Here is a 23,226-nt window from a genome sequence, read left to right as displayed (position 1 = left end):
AATTAAAATCCTGGCTACACCCCTGATGAGAACCGAGTTGATTCTACAATATTTTTAATAGTGAAGATTCATAATAAACAACAATGAAAATAATCTTGTTGTATTTTTCTAGTATCTGAACTGTTTATCTCCCCAATTCAAAGAAGGACACAAACTATCCGAGACTAGATCGTGTTCCAGTGAAGAAAGGACAGTGCGTTAGAGAACTGCATAACCTGGAAAAGGACACACTGAAAAAAAAGGTTCTTCAAGGCTTCTTTAGTAATGCCAGTGGTTCTATTTAGAACCATGAGCTTCTATATAGAAGCATTTGCATGCTTAAACTACTCTTTGCATGGTGAAATCGTTCTTCAGATTAATGGAGTCTGTGTATAGGGTTCTGTATAGAACCTTTCTGTAAATGGTTCTATATGGCATCATAGAGGTCGCTGCTATTGCAGTCGAGCATGACATGGTAACAGCAGAACCCTTTTTGGCGCTACGTAGAACCATAAAACAACACAATCTGGAAAACCTTTTCACCATGCAAAGAACAATTTAAGCATGAAATGGTTCTGTATGGAACTCTTGGCTCCAAACTGAACCGTTAGCTTTAATGAAGAAACAAACAAACAAACAAACAGAGGCCAAAGAATATAATTACTGAGAAGCTTAGAAACGTATTTGAGCCTTTAACAAGCCGTAATGATTCATAATTTAAAAATAAAATACATATATATATTAGGAGCTTATAAAAAATAATAATAACAATAATAAAATATCTTCTTCATTCTTCGAAATCGCCTCCCGGCAACGGTTGCCGGAGCGACCGCGCACGTCATGCTGCGACGGTTGCCATGGCCGTGCTCGCTGACGTAAACGGCCCCTTCTGAGCCGCTTAGGAAAACCCGTGCATGTGGTTGCCGTGGATACCGGCGGGAGGAGGAGAAGGAGGAGGAGTGGGGGGGTGGGGGCTGGCGGGGGAGAGGAGAGGAGAGAAGGGAGAGGGGCGTGGCTTAGAGGAAGCGGAAGTGTTAGCGCAGGCGGAAGCGGTGCAGCCCTTGAAGACCGTGAGCAGCGAAAACGGAGGGACGGCTCGGTTCTCCCGGTCCATTAGCGAGCGCAAAGCGGGACTCAGACTTTATTTAAATGTGAGTTTCAGCGCCCGACGCGGTCGCGGTGCCGCACGCCGCTCCGTCTCCGCCGCTGTGAATGGCGGGAGGCGCGCGCTATTGTGGTTCGGCTGTCTCCGCTCGGACTCGGCAGGCCGAAGCGCTGCGGCCAGCCTTGAGGGCTGAGTAGCTTCCCCACTTCGGGTTTTCGGTGAAATATCGCCCTCTTTACCACCCGGGGCGAGCTATAAACACGTCTGTGCGCTTGTGTTCCGTGCCCGACAGTTATTTAACGCCAGCGTTAAGCTCTTGCGCCCGTTGCCCGTCGCGAAAAGCATCCAGGCTAAAGCTAACGGACGGCGGCGGTGGAATTCGCCGCGCTTTAACGACAAAAAGACGGAGGGAGTTCGCCATAAACTCGCCGGAGATGACTAAAATTGAGTTTATTTATTGGGCTTAAATGTTCCAGAGCGCGTTTCTGTTGTGTAAACCTCGCAAAGGATGAGTGAATCCGAGAGAGAGGGGGAGAGGGCGTAGCTGGGAGGCTACTTTGTTAGCCTGCGTGCTAACCCGTTCTGCCGCTGCACTGCAGCATTAAAGCAGCCTATCGGCTAACTTACTGCAGCAGGGCTCTGCCGCGGCGCTGCTGGAGATCCCGGTCGTTTTGGCGAGTTTCGGTCAGAACCCCCTCAGTAAAGCATCCTCTGTGGCTCATTTTTTGGGGGGATGGCTGGATTTTCAGCTCGCTAGGCCGCGTTTTAGGCCTTTTCTGCTGGTCTCGATCCACCATGATCAGGCGAGGCTGCGGGTTTCACATACACTCTCGCAGAAGGCGGTTCGTTCTTCTCGGGTTCTTCGGTAAATGCAGTGATGGTGTTAAGAACTATGAGATCTAGCTGTAAAGAGCCCTTTCTTTCTTAAACTGCTCTCTGCTCGGTGAAGTGGATCTTCACATCGATGGAGAATGTGTTGGGTTTGTGTAGGGAACCTTTCTGGAAATGGGTCTGTAAAGCAGTGGAGGTTTTGGGTTTGTTACCATGCCCAGCTTGGAACAGTAGAACTATTTTGGTGCTTAAGTGGTTCTTCAGGTGTGTATATGGTTCTGTATGTAAGCCACCTTTGAAACTGGCCCCAAGTAAGCATCAAAAATGGTCAAAAGCCTGACGTTGTAACAGTAGTAAAACCTTTTTAAGTGCTGTACAGAACCAGGTACATCAACTTAAGGAACAGTTTCTCCATGCTTAACCACTGAAGCATGCGAATGGCTCCAAGCTGAGTTCTTTACTGAAGAACTCTTGAAGAACCCTCATTTTTTTAGGTGGTATTGTTAGTGGTTTATTTGTCTCAACAGTCTTAATAATTCACAGTTTAGAGGCAAGTCAGGTGTGAAGAAATGTGAAGACTTTCATGATGTAGTCGGGTGGGTGGTTTGTGGGTTTGAAGCCGTTTGGTGTGTTTCAGCACTTTGTTTTACATCTGTGACACCATTAAGTTACCTGTTGGTTTTTCACCTGAGATGAAGTAGTAGAGCTGAGTCCATTCATGCGTGTAGACGACGCCCTGGGCGTTGTCACCGATATGCAAACACCTAGCTAATAGTCAAATACCTAGGAAAGCATTACATCACTGTCCGAGCACAGCTACTGCGTTTAAAGTGCCAGCTACACATTTTTTAGTAAAGGGAAGGGTTCTGTTTAGAGCCATTTCATACTTAAATGGTTCTTGACATGGTGAACCGATGGAGAATGGCCGCATGGTTCTTTGTAGCACCAAAAAGGGGTTCTTTTGTTGTATACAAGCTCTTTGTGGTGCTGCATAGGACCATTTTCAAAGGCTGTAAGTAGAACTGTGTACATCACACCATCCATCAATATGAAGGACCACTTCACCATGCAGATGGTTCTATACAGAACCATGCCCTTTACTATAGAACCCTTGAAGAACTGTCTTTTTATGAGCTTGGCTAATGGTCAGATACCTGGGAAAGGATTACGTCATCGAGTGAGTGCTTTTAAAGTGCCAGGTACACTTAAAAATGGTTCTGTTTCCATAAGCCATTTCATACTTAAGTGGTTCTTTAATGATGGAGAATGGCTGCATGGTTCTTCGGTCGTGTATAAGCTTGACATTGCAAACACCTGAAGGACCCTTTGTGGTCCTGCGTGGAACCATTTTCAAAAGGGTTGTATGTAGAACTGTGTGCATCACAATCAGAAGGACTGTTTCACCATGCAGGTGGTTCTATCTAGAACTCATGGTTCTAAACAGAGCTGTTCCCTTTACTAAAGAACCATGGAAGAACTGTCTTTTTTTTTTTTTTTTAAGGGTGTAGCTAATAGTCAGATATCTGGGAAAGGATTACATCACTGTCCGATCACGGCCACTTCAAGTGTGAGTGCTTTTAAAGTGCCAGTCAGTGTTTTCCTGCCGTGATGCGAGAGTGTCTGTTCGATAGTGCCAGTCGTGCCGGTTTGGCACCAGAGATTTCTGTCTGTAAGCCACGCTGCTCACAGTCAAGGGCAACTTCTTAAGATTTTAGCATGGAAGCTGAATTGTTTGAGGCTGTTCAGTCATTTCAAAGCTTTGCCTGCTTAAAGGGGAATTCCACCAAAAATTTCTGCAGAATTTAGCAGTTGAGATGTAAACAAGTTCATAAATGGTTGCATGTGCAGTGGTTTGTTGACTTTCCAGCTTTTCACAGTGACTGTGATGGGAACCAGGGTTCAGTGTCAGCTACACAAATATAGGCACATTATTGACTTGTTTAGAATAAGCCGTATAAGTGATACAGATGATGGCGAGTCTAGTCTTATTCTGGCTGCTTTGTCCTTCAGTGGCCTGCATGTACCTCTCTGCCTTGAATTTATTTATTTTTTTAATGTGTATTTTGGCCAAAACCTTTTTAAACCTGCAATAAAACAATGTCCTAGACGTGAGCCATGACCATTTCAGCTATTAAATTTCTGTGAGGTGGTTATTAGAGGCAAATAATTCACCAGCTCCAATTGCCACCACTATGAATACTGACTTGCTGTCAGTCATTCTCTGATTTCAATGAGTTTGTTTACATCTTAACCATGAATTATGCTTTTTTTTTTGGCCATCATAAAAGGTATGATGTGCTTCTTGAATTACTAGATTAGCAAAATAATCATAACCAACAAACTTCTTGCAGTGCATTTAATTTAGATCATAAAGGAAACGCAGTGGTCAGAAGGAGCACAGCGTGAAGATGGAGAAGTCTTTTGATGATTTGTGGACGTCTCAGCCTTTGACAAGTGATTTTACTGGTGGGGAAGATTATCCTTGTTTTGAAATGAGAGGGGGGAAGCAGAATAAGGCAAATTTAGTTATTTTGAGCCTTTCTTGAAGGTAGATCACATTTTCTACTTCAAACTTTGTGTAAAGTTCTGGTAGCTAGTAGTAAATATAAGTGAAGGTGCTCGCCTGGGCTTGTTGAGGTTTTCGGCAGTGGTAGGTGTGACAGTCGCACTTCCTATTTGACGTTTGTGAGACACAGCGGGCAAGTAAATGTTGGGGGGGGGGGTGCTTTCAGTGTTTGTGTACTACCCTGAAAAAAGATATATATCGCTGTTGTCAGAAGAAAACCTTGTATCTCCAAAATGGAAAAAATTTACAGGAGAAGGAAAAACCTGCTTTACTTTTAATGCAAGTCAATGGAATCAGAGTTTTTTCCAAGTCTTTTTGGGCCAATTATTTTGGTCCATTCATCATGAAATTCACATACAGTGTAAAGGACAAATTTTCATATTATGTAAAAAACAAAATAAACACAAAACCTGAAACATCACGCGTACAGACTGTAAAAGGAGGTAAACAATGAAAACGTCTAAACGATGTTTAGACCTCTAATGATATCAGTGTGTGGTGGTTCTGAGGTGATGATACAGTAGATGATTCATTCACATCCTCAGATGGTGCTGCTTCAAGTTTAGACAGAGTTCTTTGAATTCTCTTTTAGTCGTCAGATTCATCCGCTTGGGGAAGGGGGCCGAAACAACTTGCGCTACGGAATGTTTTGCATGTTGCATGCAATTACATATTTCCACCATAGGGGTCTCCAAATCCCCAAAATGTGTTTAGCGCAGCTTTAAGACACTTGTTTTGCAAATATGAGCATGTTTTACATAAAATGACCACGTGTATGTACATGCACACAGTCCGAACGTAGTCGGGTTTCTGCAGTTATATAATTATTCAAATGGTCATGTAAACACTATACTCTGATCTAGAAATCCGATTAGAATTCTCTGATCAGTAATCAGATTTCTCCGTGGATGTAAACGTGTTGAAACCAAACACAAAATATAGGTTTTAAATATTCATCTTCTAGATGAAACAACTTTCACATTCCACTACATTTGGTGCCTTAGCTTGTTCGACTTTTCCTATTCCACATTAAGTGGTGCCCACACAATGCTGTGTGGGTTGTCACTGTATGGGGACAGCAAAACAAAGCATGGGGAGGGTCACAGGGCAGGACTGAGGCTACGGTTACGCAGCAGGTAAAAGGTCTTTTTCTTTACGTGACTCAGATGTGTGTGAGTGTGAACAGATAAATACACAGAATCTGACATTTTCAATTCCGGTTTGAGACGCTTTCGTATGTGGTACTGAAATCTGATCTGCAGCAAAACGGGTGTCAGTACAACTCGACATTCACTCATAATTTCACTCTGCTGAGGCTCGTTAACATTTGGGCTGATGTTTCTGTTTCATTCAAAAATTCAAAAAAATTTTCCCGAACGAAACGGGCGAGCATGGCCGGAGGAGACCGAGGCTGCAGCGTCAAGTAAACTTGGACTCGAACCGCAGAAGCAGCTGTGGCCGGATCACGTGCTCTTTTTATGGCGAACTCGAACACATTGTGGGTGATGAGCCCAGCTGTCAACAACTGGAACTTCATAATCGTTCCTGTGATGCTGGCGAAGACGACACTGAAGCTCTGGGAGCGACAGGCGTTCGCTGACAGTCATGATTGTTTACTTCTGATCGAGCCACGTGAAGCGGTTTAGGAGCTGATCTGTTCAGACTGATGTCGCATACCGATCACATTGAAAAATAATGTGAACAGCCAAACCAAACAATCGGATTTGGTGGGAAAATCAGATTTGGGCCACTTTTACCTGCTGTGTAAACGGTCTAACATGCACGTGTGGTCAGACAGAAAACAGAGGAGAGCACAGAGAAGCTCAGATTTACACACATGGGGCTTCATTCTTTGCTCAGGATGCTGTAACTCGGTCTTTATATAGAAAATTGTTGTTGGCTGTTAAAGTGTGTGTGTGTGTGTGTGTGTGTGTGTGTGTGTGTGTATATATATATACCTTTTAAACACAAATGCAAAAGATCAAATCCGAAAAATCAGAATAGAGCAGTAAGGCTTGTAAACATGAGTTTAGCACCAGTGGACATATATTGGCCTGAAGCTGTTACAGCACCAGCTATAAAGCCAGTAGCATTTAATGTGGACTTGATCAGGGAACATGTCTAAGGCTCCGGAGCACGATGAGATACCTTGAGTTAGACCTGGGCAATAAAATCTATTTGGGTATTTTTCAGCGGTGAAGTGTGTTGATGTGCGTTCTTTCTGAAACAGTGATTAAGAGTGATTGATTAGTCAGAAGAGCCACCACTGTAAACTGTAAAGGCTTTGTCTGCTTCTGAGTGAGCTGTGCTTCAATTCGCTGGTGCTGAACATGTTTATGATGATTGGCACCAAACGAGAGAATTCAATAATCAGAGCTTTCTTCTCTGAGAACGCGTCGGGCTGTACAGTCTACAAAATCTGCTGTTTTAATTCTTTACAAATGCTCACATCGTTCTGGCTTCATTTGTTTTTGACAGGGAGACTCATAGATTGATGTTAGACATCAGTGACCTGATTGGTTGAATTCACTTAAGGTTTGTTTTTGTAGTTTATCTCTGATTTTGATGCGTGTTGCATTTGAGGCCTTTTTTGTTATTGATCAGCAAATTCATCAGGAGGTCTGCAATAATGTCTAGATCAGGGCTGCCCAAGTGTGCCCCCTGGCCAATGACCCCATGAACCCTCACAAAGCAGGTACTGCTTGGGTGGTGGGTCATTCTCAGCACTGCAGTAACTGTCCACTGATGAAGGACTAGAGGATGACCAACACAAACTGTGCAGCAGCAGATGAGCTGTCATCTGTGACTTTACGTCTACAAGGTGGACCGACAAGGTAGGAGTGTCTAATAGAGTGGACAGTGAGTGGACACAGTGTTTTAAAAACTCCAGCAGCACTGCTGTGTCTGATCCACTCGTACTGGCACAACACACCACATCAGTGTTACTGCAGTGCTGAGAATGACCCACCCCCCAAATAGTACCTGCTCTGTGAGGGTCCATGGGGTCCTGACCACTGAAGAACAGGGTAACAGAGTATCAGAGAAACAGATGGACTACAGTCTGTAACTGTAGAACTACAAAGACCAGCTATACAGTATGTGGAGCTGATAAGATGGACAAAGAGGGTAGAAACAAGGTGGTGAATGTTACGGCTGATCGGTGTATATACTATAAACATTTTACATAGGATTGGCATTTCAGTTAAATTTGATAATAGGTCTTTCACTACATTATTCAAATGTTATTCAACAAATGTGAGTCGGGGTTAAAGCAGCAGACGTGTTGTCTTTTGTGTTTTTTATTTATTTATTTATTTATTTAGGCCACCCCTGAGGGGGGGTTTGTTCGGTTTAGGTGCTGTGTTCTCGTATATCTTAGTCCTGCTGCTCCAAGAAGGTGTCACGCTTTTGTTTCTATGACATGGTTAACTATATCTATTGTGACTCGCAGGTGTTTGCGCCTTGGGTCAAGAAATGATGCAGTAATTTTGTTGTTATTTTATTATTATTAAAACCTCTGACCAAAATCTTTGACAATACCTCCTGATGTTTTTTCGCCCTCCCTTGGTGGAGGTCAGACATGTCATGGTGCTTAAATGTAAGGAGTAGCACAAGAAAAGCTGTTTACATAAAAAGGGGTGACGTGAAATCATGGGGGAGTGTGGTTCAGCCTTTAGCTTGGAATACTTGGGCATGATTTGATTTTTTTTGTGTAACGTGACACATTTATTGTGAATCTGTTTTCTCCTGGGAGCCCATGAAGCTCTGCTTCAGTTCTGTTGGTGTCTAAAAAAGGTTAGCAAAAGACAGATCTTCTGAATACTAAATAAGGAAATAAAATATTATTATTCAGGCCAGTCCTAGACATTAGTCTCTTGCTTGAATTTAGTTAGAAGAAAACCTGGCTATTAAGTAGAATTAGACAGTATGAGACACTCAAACTACTAAACAATGTCTTAATACTCTTTTCTGAGCAAACGATGGATATCGTCAGGGCTTTAAAAAGGATTCTCAACTGCATGTTGGATTTAAAAGTGCTGATTAGTCCCGTTTAGTTGGATTTAGTGCAGCACACTATGGGAAGTGTTGAATGCAAGTAATTGGATTCACTGTTTTTGGTAGTATTTTTAAAATGTGGTGTTCCTTCGTTCGTTCTAGCTCATCCAATGACAAAAATATTGACCCATGGTGTAACGAAACAAAAACTCCCTAGAGTATCGTGATATAAGATTTTGCTATGTTGCCCACCTCTTTTATTGAGTCCATGCTCCCACCGCTTCTGCATCTAACATCACAATGTCTTCTCAATGCAGCATCAACATGGACAAGAGTGACCTGGTGCAGAAGGCCAAGCTAGCCGAGCAGGCAGAGCGCTATGATGACATGGCTGCTTCCATGAAGGCCGTCACAGAGGGTGGAGGTGAGCTGTCCAACGAAGAGCGCAACCTGCTGTCTGTGGCTTACAAGAACGTGGTTGGTGCCCGCCGCTCCTCCTGGCGGGTCATCTCCAGCATTGAGCAGAAGACGGAGGGCAACGAGAAGAAGCAGCAGATGGCGCGCGAGTACCGTGAGAAGATTGAGAGTGAGCTACAGGACATCTGCAATGATGTGCTGGTAAGAAAAAAACTGCTGTGGTGGACCGAAGGCAGTGTGGGTGGTCAACCCACTCTGGTCTTGGGATTCTTCCAGCCTGCATTTTCTAGTTTCAGCCACAGTCTGTCTCTCACCTTATTTAGCAGTTTGTCTTCAGAGGCCCTTCAGAGGTTTTGGGTCAGAGGTGGCAGCTTGTTAGATGCAGGTTGGAGCTAAACTTGGCAGGAACGTATGACCTAATCCCACCCCACCCCTTGCCCCTATTGCTTAGCCCTACCCCTCTATTTGCACGTTCACGCCTAGGAGTTAGGGTTAGGGTCCTGATTTTTACTGAGCTAGAGGGGTAGGGAAAACTTTTGGGGCTACATGACTCACCAAACGGAGGCTTTTCAGAGACGCTACAAAAAGAGTGTTGGTAGAACAAAAGAAAAGACGGCTGACCGAGACGAAGAAACCCACAGACGTGAGAGTTTTCTCCGTTAAAAATGTGATATCCGGTGAATTTAGTTTAATGTTGTTTCAAAATATTGTGGTCCTTCATAATGATCATAAAAATGTGCTAGTAGTAGTTGATGCCTCGGTAGCTAACTGGCTAAATTTAGGAATATTTGAATAAGAAGCTGAAGAATTATTAGTGGTGGGTGGTGATAAATAATTGCCCCCCTCTTTGAAGGCGTATGATCTCTAAATATAACTAAAGCCCAGCAGTGAGGAGCTGAACTTTCCCCCCCATCTGCTGTCACTGCAGACGAGCAGGGTTGCCTACAGAGCAGTGCTAGTAGCTGATAGTGAAGTGATGCTCTGTTTATTTGGGGGCAGTCGTGGGCTGGAGGTTAGGGAACTGGCCCTGTGACCAGAAGGTTGCTGGTTTGATCCCCAACGCTGATGGTACGACTGAGGAGTCTCTGAAAAACCGCCGTTTGGAGGCTCATGTAGCCCCAACACTTATCTCAATAAGAGTCGGGACACCTTATGCCCTGACGTGAGCATGCTAAACGGGGGGCGAGGGCTAAGTGCTACGGACAAGGGGTGAAAAGGGACTGGGCCCTAGTACGGAGTGTTTGTGTTGCATTTAGTGAACTATTAAAGGCTGTAGTTGTCTCTCCGAGGGCCAATGGTGGCTGGTATTGTTGATATACATATTAATGCTGCTGTTACATCTGTGCTTCTTCTCTGTCCTCCCAGGGCCTTCTGGAGAAGTACCTCATACCCAACGCTAGCCAGGCAGAGAGCAAAGTCTTCTACCTGAAAATGAAGGGAGACTACTACAGATACTTATCTGAGGTGGCATCTGGAGAGTCAAAGAAAAGTGAGTGGAACTTGTTGGTTTGATTCTGTCGTTTTAAAGCAGAATAGAAGCATCTGGCATGTTTTAGCTATGACAGAAGAACTGCTGTCAAATAGGGAAGTAAAAGAGAGACTTCCTATTGAGTTAATTTTGGAGATTTGATGACGTCGGTTTGTGGGTGGGCAGCGATGGGTTATTATTAAATGGCATCTCTAATGCAGTTTGTGGTAATGAAGTGTTTCACGACGATTCATTAGCTGGAAAGTACCTTTCTTTTCTACAGTGGTTGCAGAAGCTGCAGATGATTGGTCTTCTGATGTTGGGGATATATGTCCAGTAGCATGCACCTTATTGTGTGTTACTGCTTTTGGGAATTGCTTTATAGTTTTTCCGAAATTGGTGCGTGCTGCGTGTAGGGCTATATGATATTGACATGAAATGGATCGATAAAGCTGTTGGACATCAAGATGACAATATGAAAAGCGTTAAATTAAAATTTTACCCTTTTTTGGTAGGTGTAAACAGAAATCTAACTAGCTTCTCTTTGAATCCCTCTTTAAAAAATAGCAAAATACAAAATTACAAAAGCTACAAAATAAACATTTTTAAAATGAACAGAGAGAAGCTTTTCGTTGATTTCTCAGAATGATTGAATCGATTATTATAATCAGTAGTTTGTGCTTATTTTTTTTTTACTAAACATTTCAAGCAGAGAAAGCCTGAATGTCGGTGGCCATCAAATTCGTAATTCCCAAGAGCTCGAACATTTCAGAATTCCAATTCTGTGATTAACATGGCACCAGCCGTAAAAGAGAGCAAACAGCAAACTTCATATAAAGTAGTTGCATGTTTTGAGCTTTTTAAATGACCAGTGTGTAAGCTTTAGTGACATCTAGTGGTGAGGTTGCAGATTGCAGCCATCTGAAGCCCCCTCCCTCACCCCCTCCCTTTCCAAGCGTGTAGTAGAACCTGCGGTGGCTGTCAGGTTTTCTGTCGTCGTCTATCCTTATTTTGCTTTTTTCTCCTCTCTTAACACCGAGGATTCACCCTCTCTTGTTTTTATCTTGTGCTAAATAAGTTTGATTCTCTTTTTTTGTCAAAATGTGGGATCTCAAACATGTCACAACACTAAATGGTCAGTCACTGATCCTCCTTCATTCTATGTCTTTCAACCGGAGCTACAGCGCCACCAAATTCAAGCTGCCACTTCAGCGTAAATACAAGAAGGGTGCCATTGTTTGGTTTGTGTATTCTGCACTACTATAGAAACATGGCAGTGTAACATGGCAGCCTCTGTTGGAAGAGGAGCCGCTCACTAAGATAGCGAAAGCGTAACGATGCGTCGTCACAGGTGATTAAACACCTAATGAAAAGTTTTATTACATTACATTTCTGCTAATAGATCCCCTGGAATCTTACACACTGCACCCCTAAGCAGGCGGTTTCTATTTGTGTTTATCTGTGAATACATGAGGACGTTTGGATAATGGAACGGTTACATCGACTGGGGCCAATAACTTGATCAAACTGCAAGCAGTGATGGTTTTTTCTCCCTGTACTCTTATTGATTTGTCAAAGCCTGCATCCATAATTAAAATACGTGAATAACCATCCAAAAAATATATTTCTTCCTGTTTAAAAGCTTTTACACTCAGATATAAAGGCCTGAAATTGTCACTGGGACAGTTCCCCTCTCGTCACTGGGGTGGGACCCTCAAGGCTCCATCTCGGTGCCTTTAGTCAGGGAACATAACTGAACCATAATCCACTGAAATGATCTGTTCTAAGCTGGACTGACTCCACACCCCCCGCCTCGCCTCCAGGCTTTTACTCTACTGCTCTGTTTTAAAACCTTTGCTTATGAAAAGGTACAAATACCGACGTTTCACCTGGGGAAACTGATTTAAGGTCCACAAACAGACCTTAAAACCACTGTAGAACCTTTTGAGGTAACATTTACACTGTTTGTACCTTGATGAATGAACAGAATCTTCATTTCTAACGGTGTTGGAGCTTTTTTATTCATGCAGCAGCCTTAGTGCACTGTGCTTGTTTAACTGAGCCTTATTAGTCCCACAACAGGGAAATTTCATCTCTGCATTTAACCCGTATATTTAGTGAAACACCATATACACTCTTGCCCAGAGTGGTGGGCAGCCCTATCCACAGTGCCTGGGGAAAAGGTGGTGGGTTAGGCACCTTGCTCGGGGGCATTTCAGTCACGTGCTGGTGGCTCAGGTGTCGGCTGACCGTTTTGTGAGAAGTTTGAGAACCCAATTTTTCACATTGGAGGATCAGATTTATTATTTAACACCAGAAAAGGCAAGGAAGGGTGAATCCTCACCGACAAAGAGAAAACATGAAACAAAACAAAATCAGGACAGGTGATGACAGAAAACCTGGTGGCCAGTGCAGGTTCTACTAAATGCTTGGAAAGGGAGGGGTGAGGGAGGGGCGTTCAGTTGGAATCGAATCGGCGACCTCCTGTTCACAAGCTGTTTTTCATTCCTATTTCATTAATTATTTGTTTTGCTCCACAGCCACGGTGGACAACTCTCAGAAGGCTTACCAGGAGGCGTTTGAGATTAGCAAGAAGGAGATGCAGCCGACGCACCCCATCAGGCTGGGTCTCGCTCTCAACTTCTCCGTTTTCTATTACGAAATCCTGAACACCCCAGAGCAGGCCTGCAGTTTGGCGAAGACGGTAAAATAAGTGTAAAGTAAAATAAGAGAAAATTGAGACGGTGTAGTTCTGTTACGAGTCCTTTTCATGTCACGATAGCCGAAGATCTCTGTGAAATACTCAATTTAAAGTGCAAAGAGTGAAAGCGTCGTTTATTCACTGAAGACCTGAGGCTTGTATGTTTCTCACCACTGCAGGCTTTCGATGAAGCGATTGCTGAGCTCGACACCTTGAATGAGGACTCTTACAAAGACAGCACTCTGATCATGCAGCTACTAAGGGACAACCTCACTGTGAGTATTTACTCATCACAGCGTTATTTATTCACGTTATGGGGGGCTTTTCTTTGAAAAGCGTTTTAGCAGATAATAAAGCCAAGACCCCAAGATTCCTGGAGGTCTGTGAGGGGCAGAGCACTATATTTTATTCATCATCATAAATTACATCAAAATGTGTGCTTCTAATCTCATTATGGATGATGTTATTTAAAGAGAGCTCTTTCACTGCAAAAGCAAGCGCAGATAATTTTAATTGCGTTTAGCACCGGGTGTAAAACGCTTAACAATTATTTAAAATAATTTTTAAGTTGTTGTGCTGCTGGTGCACTGTGCTCCAGCTTTTTTTATTTATTTATGTATATATATATATTTTCTGATTGCCCAACCCTTGCTAGCACCATTATTTTATTTTGACTTATTGATAACAGCTCTTAATTTAATTTATTGATAAAAAGTGGCACTTTTGACTGATAATGGTCACTTCAATTTATTGACCAAACGTGAAGCTTCTGGTGCATTGGGAAGATCTTTAGTGTTTTGGAGGTTTAATATGCATCATAAATCTTGATGTTTTATCGCCCACCCCTAGCTGGGACCACTTTTTGACTTATTGTTAGCAGCCATGAAGCCGTGCCGTCCAGTCTATGATCTGAAGCTCTAGTTTTTGGTTTTTTTGTTTGTATTTATTTGTTCATTTTTGGTAAATGGAAACAGTCTTGGACTTGAACGTTCCTGTGAAACACCTGTGATTTAAAAATAATGAAAGTAATCAATATTTAGCACTAATTTCATCCTCATTATACATTTTCTTTAAATGCTTGCTGTCCCCGCCCTAGTTCTGTGCAGACCTGAGTATAATACTTATTTCCTTTTTTTTTCCCGCAGCTGTGGACATCAGAAAACCAGGGTGACGAAGGGGACGCCGGCGAGGGGGAGAACTAAAAGGCGCTGCACTTCACTGTTAAATCCACCCACACTCTTTATCTTACACATACAGCCCATAGTACCCTGCTCCATCCACTTCACCATAACCCCCCTTTCTGTATGACGAGCAGCGCGAATTGTACCCGACCTACAAGTCTTTGCCCCTCTGACATCAAGTGACAGGGTGACGTTGAGTCGCTGAAAGGCTGAGATTTGGAAACGAGTGAGATTTGTCTGCATGTGTGGGGAAAGCATTAGGAAATTAAATAGTGGATTAATAATGAGACCATCCTTCTTTACCCCTTTAATATTTAAAAAAAAAATTAAAAATTCTTCAGGTTATGCATTATAGCGCCCCCTTTCTCTTCTCAGCTGCAGCTCACTGGCGACAGCTGGTTTTATTCGAAAAAGGTTCGTTTAATTTAACCAACACTGTGATGCTTATTTTTCCCCCTCGCGTCTCCACGGATAATCCGAAACGGACTTGGGCGAGCGGTACAATTCCGTGGCGAGCTCATACAGAAAGGAAGGATACAGGCTGTATTGTGACACTGACTAACATGCATTACTGTTGTTGCCGTGTAATGTTCGCCATTTTTACTTTTTTTGCATGAGTCTGAGAATGAAATAAAAGGGACCCTAGGTTTTGTCATTCCACTTCTACTCAAATCTAACGAAGAGCTAAAAGCATTCCATCAGTGAACAGCGAGGACGTAGATCAGACTGGACAACTGTAACGATCCTAGCGCGTTTTCGGAAGTGCAGGTGGCATAAAGGTGCTGTAACATCAGTAAAAAAACAAAAAATCTAGATGCTTCTCCCATTTTTTTCCTTCGCGTTAATTACTCACTGTAACACAGACTGTAAAATTGTAAACATAAGGTAAATATAATTGTCTTAAATTGAAATGTAAACCTGCTTAAACACAAACCGTTACTTTATTGGTTGTAATTTTGTTTTGTTTTTTTTTTTTGTTTGTTTTTTTTTTTCCTCTTTTAAAAAAAAAAAACCCTCTGCTGACCGTTCACACTTTCGTTTGCCCCGTCAATCAATCTGAATAGAAATCTGTTTCCCAGCCGACGTGAATCCAGTCACTAAATTCCCGCTGAGGTTGTTTGGGTCTGTTTTCTGGCCGCAGGTTAAGCTCAGTCCTGCGGGAACTCGGCGTCAGTGGAGAGTCTCCACCGAAAGGCTCGTGTTGGTGTAGGACTGGGGGTAGTTTGCGGCCGGGAGCGGACTACAGCCGTATCCGAGGTGCTGCCGAGAGGCGTAGTGCTCCAGTCTTGTAAACGCGAGCTCGGCTCAGGCTCAGGCTCGGGGGGGACCTTAGACGAGCGGTTGCTTTCGAGAGACCCGAGAGAGACAGAGAGTTGGTTCTCATTCAGTGTCACAATACCTTGTCACATCACCATAACATTCCACTTAGGTGTAGAACTCATCTTGTCTCCAACTGAAGACAACGTTCATGCACTGAAGAAGCAGAAAAAAAACAAACGTCTCTCCCCTTAGCTGAACAAACGGCAGTTATTCTACGCTTGAGAAAAAATACAGTAGTGAATGTGGAGCCGAGCCTGTCTGTATATCTGGTATCTCCAATTGCTTTGTTTTTACTGACCAGTATTCTGCCTACAGTTAGCTTCTGTGACGGTTTTATCGCTTAGCGCGCACGTGGTTGTGAAAAATTTAGACTAGCTTAAGAAAAAAAAATAGAAAGAAAAAAAAAATAATAAATCCTACTACAACCTGGTTATTGACGTAATACTAGATTTGTGTATGTCTTTTAAACAGTTCTAGTTTCACCTTACATGTTATAATCAGGAAAGTGTAAAAGACAATTTAAGTGAAATAAAAGTTTTATCAGTTCCAAATTTCCCTGTGTTCTTATTGACCATCGTGTTCACTTCAGTGTTATTTTTAAAAGGGAGTTTCAGAGATTTCTCCAGTTTGTGGGAGGTTTGGTGTAAAATGGTCTAGATGAATTTACAGTGGTGGTGATGGGAACCAGACGTCGCCATAACAACACAGGCATTTTATTTTCCGTCCAGAACCACCAGAGAACCTACATGAGTCTTCTGAGTTTATATGGGATGTTGGTGAATGGGTAGACGTGCACATTTATATTAACAAATTTCAATATACATGGAGTATATTATTTATATACTTATTGTGTATGTATTTATATATATATCACACTTCAAAAAAAGTAAAACACTGAAAAATCAGATCTCAATGGGAAAAATATGCCGAATATCTTTCCTGATATGGACTTAAGAGGGTTTAATTCAAAGATACCCCAAAAATCTAAGCGATAAAACAATGCAGCAGACTGGTCCATTTAGCCGTAATTCCGTTGCAGCATCTCAGAATGGTACGGAGTAGTTTGTATGCTCTCCGTGTGCTTGCATGCATGCCTGACAACGTTGGGCATGCTCCTAATGAGGCGATGGATGGTGTCCTGGGGATCTCCTCACAGATCTGGACCAGAGCATCACTGAGCTCCTGGACAGCCTGAAGTGCAACCTGGTGGCGTTGGATGGACCGAAACAGTGTCCTAGAGGTGTTCTACTGGATTTAGTTCAGGTGAGCAGGGGGGTCAATGGTATCAATTCCTTCATCCTCTAAGAACTGCCTGCATGCTCACGACATGAGGCCAGGCATTTTCGTGCACCAGGAGGAACCCAGGATCTGGCAATGGGTCCAAGGATTTCATCCCAATACCTAATGGCAGTCAGGGTGCCGTTGTCTAGCTTGTAGATGTCTGTGCGTCCTTCCAGGGATATGCCTACCTAGACCATCACTGACCAACCACCAAACCGGTTAATTTGAAAGATGTTGCAGGAGGCATAACGTTCTCCACGGCATCTCCAGACACTGTCACGTCTGTCATGTGTTGAGGTGAAACCTGCTCTCATCTGTGAAAAGCACAGTGCCAGTGGCGGATCTGCCACTGAACACAGGGCCCACTACAGGACGGCGGGCCCTCAGGCCTCCTTCATGAAGTTTCTGATTGTTTGGTCAGACACATTCCCACCACTGGCCTTCTGGAGTTCATTTTGTAGGGCTCTGGCAGCGTTCGTCCTGTTCCTCTTTGCACAAAGGAGCAGATACTGGTCCTGCTGAGGGGTTAAGGACCTTCTATGGCCTTGTCCAGCTCTCTTAGAGTTAACTGCCTGTCTCCTGGAATCTCTTCCATACACTTAAGACTGTGCTGGGCGACACAGCAAACCTTCTGGCAATGGCACTTATTGATGTGCCATGCTGCAGGAGTTGGACAACCTGTCCAACCTCTGTAGGGTCCAGGTACTGCACCATGATAATAGTAGTGACGCTGACCCAAGCCAACTGCAAAACTAGTAAAAAAATCAGTCAGAAAAGGTGAGGAGGGATAAAATGTCAATGGCCTCCACCTGTTAAACTATTCCTGTTTTGGGGGTTGTCTTATGCTCCTCTAGTGCAGCTGTTAATTTCATTAACACCAAAACAGCTGAAACTGATTGACAATTATTTATATATATATACACACACTATATTTCCAAAAGTATTGTCGCCTGCCTTCACACGCATATGAATTTGAGTGACGTCTCATTCTTAATCCATAGGGTTTAATATGATGTCTGCCCACCCTTTGCAGCTATAACAGCTTCAGCTCTTCTGGGAAGGCTTTCCACAAGGGTTAGGAGTGTGTTTATGGGATTTTTTGACCGTTCTTCCAGAAGCACATTTGTGAGGTCAGACACTGATGTTGGATGAGAAGGCCTGGCTCACAGTCTCCACTCTAATTCATCCCAAAGGTGTTCTATCGGGTTGAGGTCAGGACAGGCAGGCCAGTCAAGTTCTTCCACACCAAACTGGCTCATCCATGTCTTTATGGACCTGCTTTGTGCACTGGTGTGCAGTCATGTTGGAACAGGAAGCGGCCGTCCCCAAACTGTTCCCACAAAGTTGGGAGCATGAAATCGTCCAAAATCTCTTGGTGCTGAAGCTTTAAGAGTTCCTTTCACTGGAACGAAGGGGCCGAGCCCAACTCCTGAAAAGCACCCCCACGCCATAATCCCCCCTCCACCAAACTTTACACATTCGGCACAATGCAGTGTGGTGAATTTGATCTTATTAATTCTATAGTCATAACATTAATTTCTATCATATTGGTTAGTATACTGTGTAGATCCTGGCTGAAGTTGATTGTGTGGGCCTCTGACTGAAATAGTAGTAGGACCATAGGGTATCAGTGGACCTGAGAAAAGAGGCATCTGGCTTGAAAGGGGCCCCCTGAATGTAAACAATGCCTAGATATGGGATTTGGTGACCAAGGTCATTCTGGAAAAGAATGTATGTTAAATACCAAATATGGCTTGAGAGGGGCCATACATCGAAACTGAGGCTATCTTAGCAGGTATAAAAAAACAGGAGTTGGGATGTATGGGAGAGACATTTGGCTGTTCTCTCCAAGCTGTTTCGCGAAGGCTTGTTTGTGACTTCGACCTCTCAATGCTAATAAACATCTTTTTATGCAAGAGACGGGTGTCACCGAAGAGTTTATTCCTACACCTTCACAGCATCGCTACTAAATAAACCACAAGAATTGTCAGACAAGTACCGTCTCCTGGCAGCCGCCAAACCCAGACTCGTCCATTGGATTGCCAGACGGAGAAGCGTGATTGGTCACTCCAGAGAACACGTCTCCACTGCTCTAGAGTCCAGTGGCGGCGCTTTACACCACTGCATTCCACGCTTTGCATTGCGCTTGGTGATGTAAGGCTTGGATGCAGCTGCTCGGCCATGGAAACCCATTCCATGAAGCTCTCTACGCTTCTCTTGAGCTGATCTGAAGGCCACGTGAAGTTTGGAGGTCTATAGTGATTGACTCTGCAGAAAGTTGGTGACCTCTGCGCTCTATGCCCCTCAGCATCCGCTGAGCCCTCTCTGTCATTTTACGTGGCCGACCACTTCTTGGCCGAGTTGCTGTCGTTCCCAATCTGTAGAAGCAGTCTGCAGGCCTAGGGGCTCGGCTTTATACACCTGTGGCCATGGAAGTGACTGGAACACCTGAATTCAATGATTTGGGTGGGTGACTGAATACTGTATAACATAATATAGTGTATAACATACATTTATATTCTGACCTTCAAACAGAAAACGTGGAGAGACTCTTTCTGTTATTCTGCTTCTAATCTGTGGAGCTCAGTTCAGCTTTTATTAGACAGTGGAGCTCAGAGCTCACTTTTAATGAACAACTGAAAACGCAGCTCTTTAACTCAGAGCTTCATTAAAACTAAACATCTTGTGGTTTTTATCTTTTAGTCTGATCTGTTTCATTTTCTTCTGATTCTAAATTAATACATATCATTTCCTGTATAACTATGTTTTATCACCTGTCTGTAAAGCACTTTGAGCTGCCACCGGCACGAAGAGTGCTATATAAACTAGATGTGCGTTTCCTGAAGGAACTGCAAGAGTGCTTGAAAAGAGCTGCAAGTGTGTGTCTGTGTGGTGTGTGTATGTGTGTCTGTGTGGCTGTATTATTGTATATATTGAAAAAGCGCTCTATTGTTATCTCTATTGTCATCTCCACTGTTTTCTATCATACTTCCTCTTATTCTTCTTCCACACTTTTCTGCAATTCATACAGCCCCAACTGCTTAATGTACAGACTCCATTCAAACTGCGTTACGAAGGTCTCGGCGCTGTGACTTGTGCTCTGTATTTTTGGAGTCGATCGGATTGGCAGTTTTTAATAAAATTAAGCTTAAAAATTAAAAACCTCCCATAAGAATGAACGGCAGAATATTCAGAACTTCAGATTCTAACTGACATCGATGACGTCACAGCAGGCCACTCAGTCTCAGACACAGCTGATCACGCGGGGAATCTGCTTTAAAATCCTTAAACTTTCTCCTAGAAACTCCATTTCAGTTTTATATGGTAGAGGAACTTGTCCTTTCTGAAACCTCGAAATATCTCATCATTTTATCAATTGGCTTTAGAGTTATGAGCATTTGTTTGGCACTAAGCACAGAAAACTGCCCCATTCGCTCCCATGTTAATTTCTCAAAATCAGAATCTGCTTATTTCAAGATTTTCTCTGTGTTTATCTCGTCATAACTCGGACATTTTCTTCTCAATACACACAACATTACACCTAAATAATCCGCAAGGGGTCTCATCTCACACCATCTATCCGGTTAAGCGATAGAGTAAACATTTCCCGAGTTATGACTGTTTGTTCAGAGGGTGCAAATCGGACTCAAACAAGGCTTCTCCACTAAGAGCTGCGTAACAGAGTGACAGTTCGTTTGAATGACCCCCTCCAACACATACATCTCTCCCTCTCACACACAGACACACACACAAACCACACACACACACTTGCAGCTCTTTTCAAGCACTCTTGCAGTTCCTTTCGGAAATGCACATCTAGTTATCATATATACACGCATTGGCTGCTAAACCAGTGAATCTGAATGGAAACCTTATTACATATAGTTGTATTCCAATGTTTGCGCGCCCTGGCCAAATTCCATGTTTCATTTTCTGAGTGTGAATAAATTACACATCCTCTACAGAGACATGCTTCTGCACATTTTAATACACAGTTACGATTTATTTGTTGAATTTAACACATTGGGGGAATAAATAAGACAAAAGGTGGCCTGTACAAAAGGTTACAGCACATTTTGTAATTTATTTTTTTTATCCCATGTATTATTATAGTATTAAAACTCACCAAATAATTAGAAACTGTGCACTGAAATTTACAGAAAAGGCGGCTTTTCTCTTAGAAAATCAACGAAGTGTAATTCGACAGTGTTCTCGTTTTTCCATATGGCTGAAAACGTCGTACTTACAGTTACCAATCACGCTTAAGTACCAAAATCAAGTGTGTTGTTTTGAGAAAGGAGAGATTTGTCAGCAATTTATAAAAACTACAGTTGTACTAGTGATATTAGGGACTGCAGGAAGGGCCCCTCAGTTCAGCGCCCACTTATTTAACACCTTCATTTCTATGAGGCCTTATTTCATTCAGTGATATTAGCACTTCAGCCAGTGAGCAGCATCTATAGCGCTGGGAAGACCAGGAGATGAGGATGACTACACTGACCACAAGGTCATGTTGCTCTCACAGAAGCTGCCGTTAACGAGCTCAGTTGTCAGATTTGTCAATGCTGTGAACGTTTACTCTGATTTCTTTCAGATTTCTCAGTCTGCGCATGCCCGAGATCAGACGGTGGACGTCGAGAGACGCAGCAAAACCCTGTTGGAGCGGCGCTGAAACCAAACACGAACTAAAGGACTTAAATATTCTTCGTCTTCTAGATGATATACGTTCATATTTTCAGGTAAAGCAGCGCGATGTTTTAAAAAAAATCCACAGCATGAAGTGTGAGTTTTACATTGTGTTTACGTTGCTTCTTCTTTGAGTGCGAGTTTATCGGCTGGTTGTAAAGCAGAAATCTGATTTCTGTCTGACTCATAGACCTCGAGTTTCCCCATTATCTGATTACTCAGGTGCCTGTAAACAAGTTGATCAGATTACTGGCAAAATCTGATTTTCTGCAGGTGTCAGATTATTGAGCGCATGTAAACGTCATACTCCGATTTTGAAATCTGATTAAGAAATCTGATAAAGAGGCCAGATTTCAGCTCAGTAATCAGATTTCTCAGTGCTGTGAATTCTTACTCTGATTTCTTTCACATTTCTCAGTCTTAACGAGAACAGACAGCGGTGGCACCAGCATCGCCGAGAGACGCAGCAAAACCCTGTTGGAGCGACATTGAAACCAAACACGAAATAAAGGATTTAAATATTCTTCGTCTTCTAGATGATGTAAGTTCATATTTTAAGCACAATGTTTATAAAAAAGCCGCAGCATGAAGTTTGAGTTTTACATTATGTTTACGTCACATCATCTTCTGTGAGTTTATCGGCTGGTTATAAAGCAGAAATCTGATTACTGTCTGACTCATGTAGACCTGGAGTTCCCCCATTATCTGATTACTGTCTGATTCATGTAGACCTGGAGTTCCCCCATTATCTGATTACTGTCTGATTCATGTAGACCTGGAGTTCCCCCATTATCTGATTACTGTCTGACTCATGTAGACCTGGAGTTTCCCCATTATCTGATTACTGTCTGACTCATGTAGACCTGGAGTTTCCCCATTATCTGATTACTGTCTGACTCATGTAGACCTGGAGCTTCCCCATTATCTGATTACTGTCTGATTCATGTAGACCTGGAGTTCCCCCATTATCTGATTACTGTCTGATTCATGTAGACCTGGAGTTTCCCCATTATCTGATTACTGTCTGACTCATGTAGACCTGGAGTTTCCCCGTTATCTGATTACTGTCTGACTCATGTAGACCTGGAGTTTCCCCGTTATCTGATTACTGTCTGACTCATGTAGACCTGGAGTTTCCCCATTATCTGATTACTGTCTGACTCATGTAGACCTGGAGTTCCCCATTATATGACTACTGTCTGACTCATGTAGACCTGGAGCTTCCCCATTATCTGATTACTGTCTGACTCATGTAGACCTGGAGTTCCCCCATTATCTGATTACTGTCTGATTCATGTAGACCTGGAGTTTCCCCATTATCTGATTACTGTCTGACTCATGTAGACCTGGAGTTTCCCCATTATTTGATTACTGTCCGATCCATGTAGACCTGTAGTTTCCCCATTATCCGATTACTGTCTGATCCATGTAGACCTGGAGTTTCCCCATTATTTGATTACTGTCTGATCCATGTAGACCTGGAGTTTCCCCATTATCCGATTACTGTCTGATCCATGTAGACCTGGAGTTTCCCCATTATCCGATTACTGTCTGATCCATGTAGACCTGGAGTTTCCCCATTATTTGATTACTGTCTGATCCATGTAGACCTGGAGTTTCCCCATTATCTGATTACTGTCTGACTCATGTAGACCTGGAGTTTCCCCATTATTTGATTACTGTCCGATCCATGTA

The 23,226-nt window shown here is 43.0% G+C and overlaps 1 protein-coding gene across 1 annotated transcript; it reads left to right on the top strand.

The window, feature by feature from the left end:
* The first annotated feature begins 978 nt into the window (after nucleotides 1–978).
* ywhaba (tyrosine 3-monooxygenase/tryptophan 5-monooxygenase activation protein, beta polypeptide a) lies at nucleotides 979–16,115 on the top strand. The gene is made up of 6 exons (XM_017684288.2): nucleotides 979–1,130; nucleotides 8,795–9,095; nucleotides 10,260–10,383; nucleotides 12,903–13,066; nucleotides 13,243–13,338; nucleotides 14,209–16,115. Exons 2-6 carry the CDS (start codon nucleotides 8,802–8,804, stop codon nucleotides 14,263–14,265), a joined length of 735 nt encoding a protein of 244 aa, XP_017539777.1. The 5' UTR covers nucleotides 979–1,130; nucleotides 8,795–8,801; the 3' UTR covers nucleotides 14,266–16,115.
* Nucleotides 16,116–23,226: the final 7,111 nt, after the last annotated feature.

This window comes from Pygocentrus nattereri, chromosome 26 (genome assembly GCF_015220715.1).
Source record: "Pygocentrus nattereri isolate fPygNat1 chromosome 26, fPygNat1.pri, whole genome shotgun sequence".
NCBI lineage: Eukaryota > Metazoa > Chordata > Actinopteri > Characiformes > Serrasalmidae > Pygocentrus > Pygocentrus nattereri.
This window is presented reverse-complemented; position numbering and strand designations above follow the sequence as displayed.

Bases quoted from the DNA above. Each gene is read 5' to 3' on its own strand.
- ywhaba (XM_017684288.2), top strand. From the start codon at position 8,802: ATGGACAAGAGTGACCTGGTGCAGAAGGCCAAGCTAGCCGAGCAGGCA. The intron at 10,384-12,902 runs GTGAGTGGAACT...TTTGCTCCACAG, and splicing joins ATCTGGAGAGTCAAAGAAAA to CCACGGTGGACAACTCTCAG. The intron at 13,339-14,208 runs GTGAGTATTTAC...TTTTTCCCGCAG, and splicing joins TACTAAGGGACAACCTCACT to CTGTGGACATCAGAAAACCA.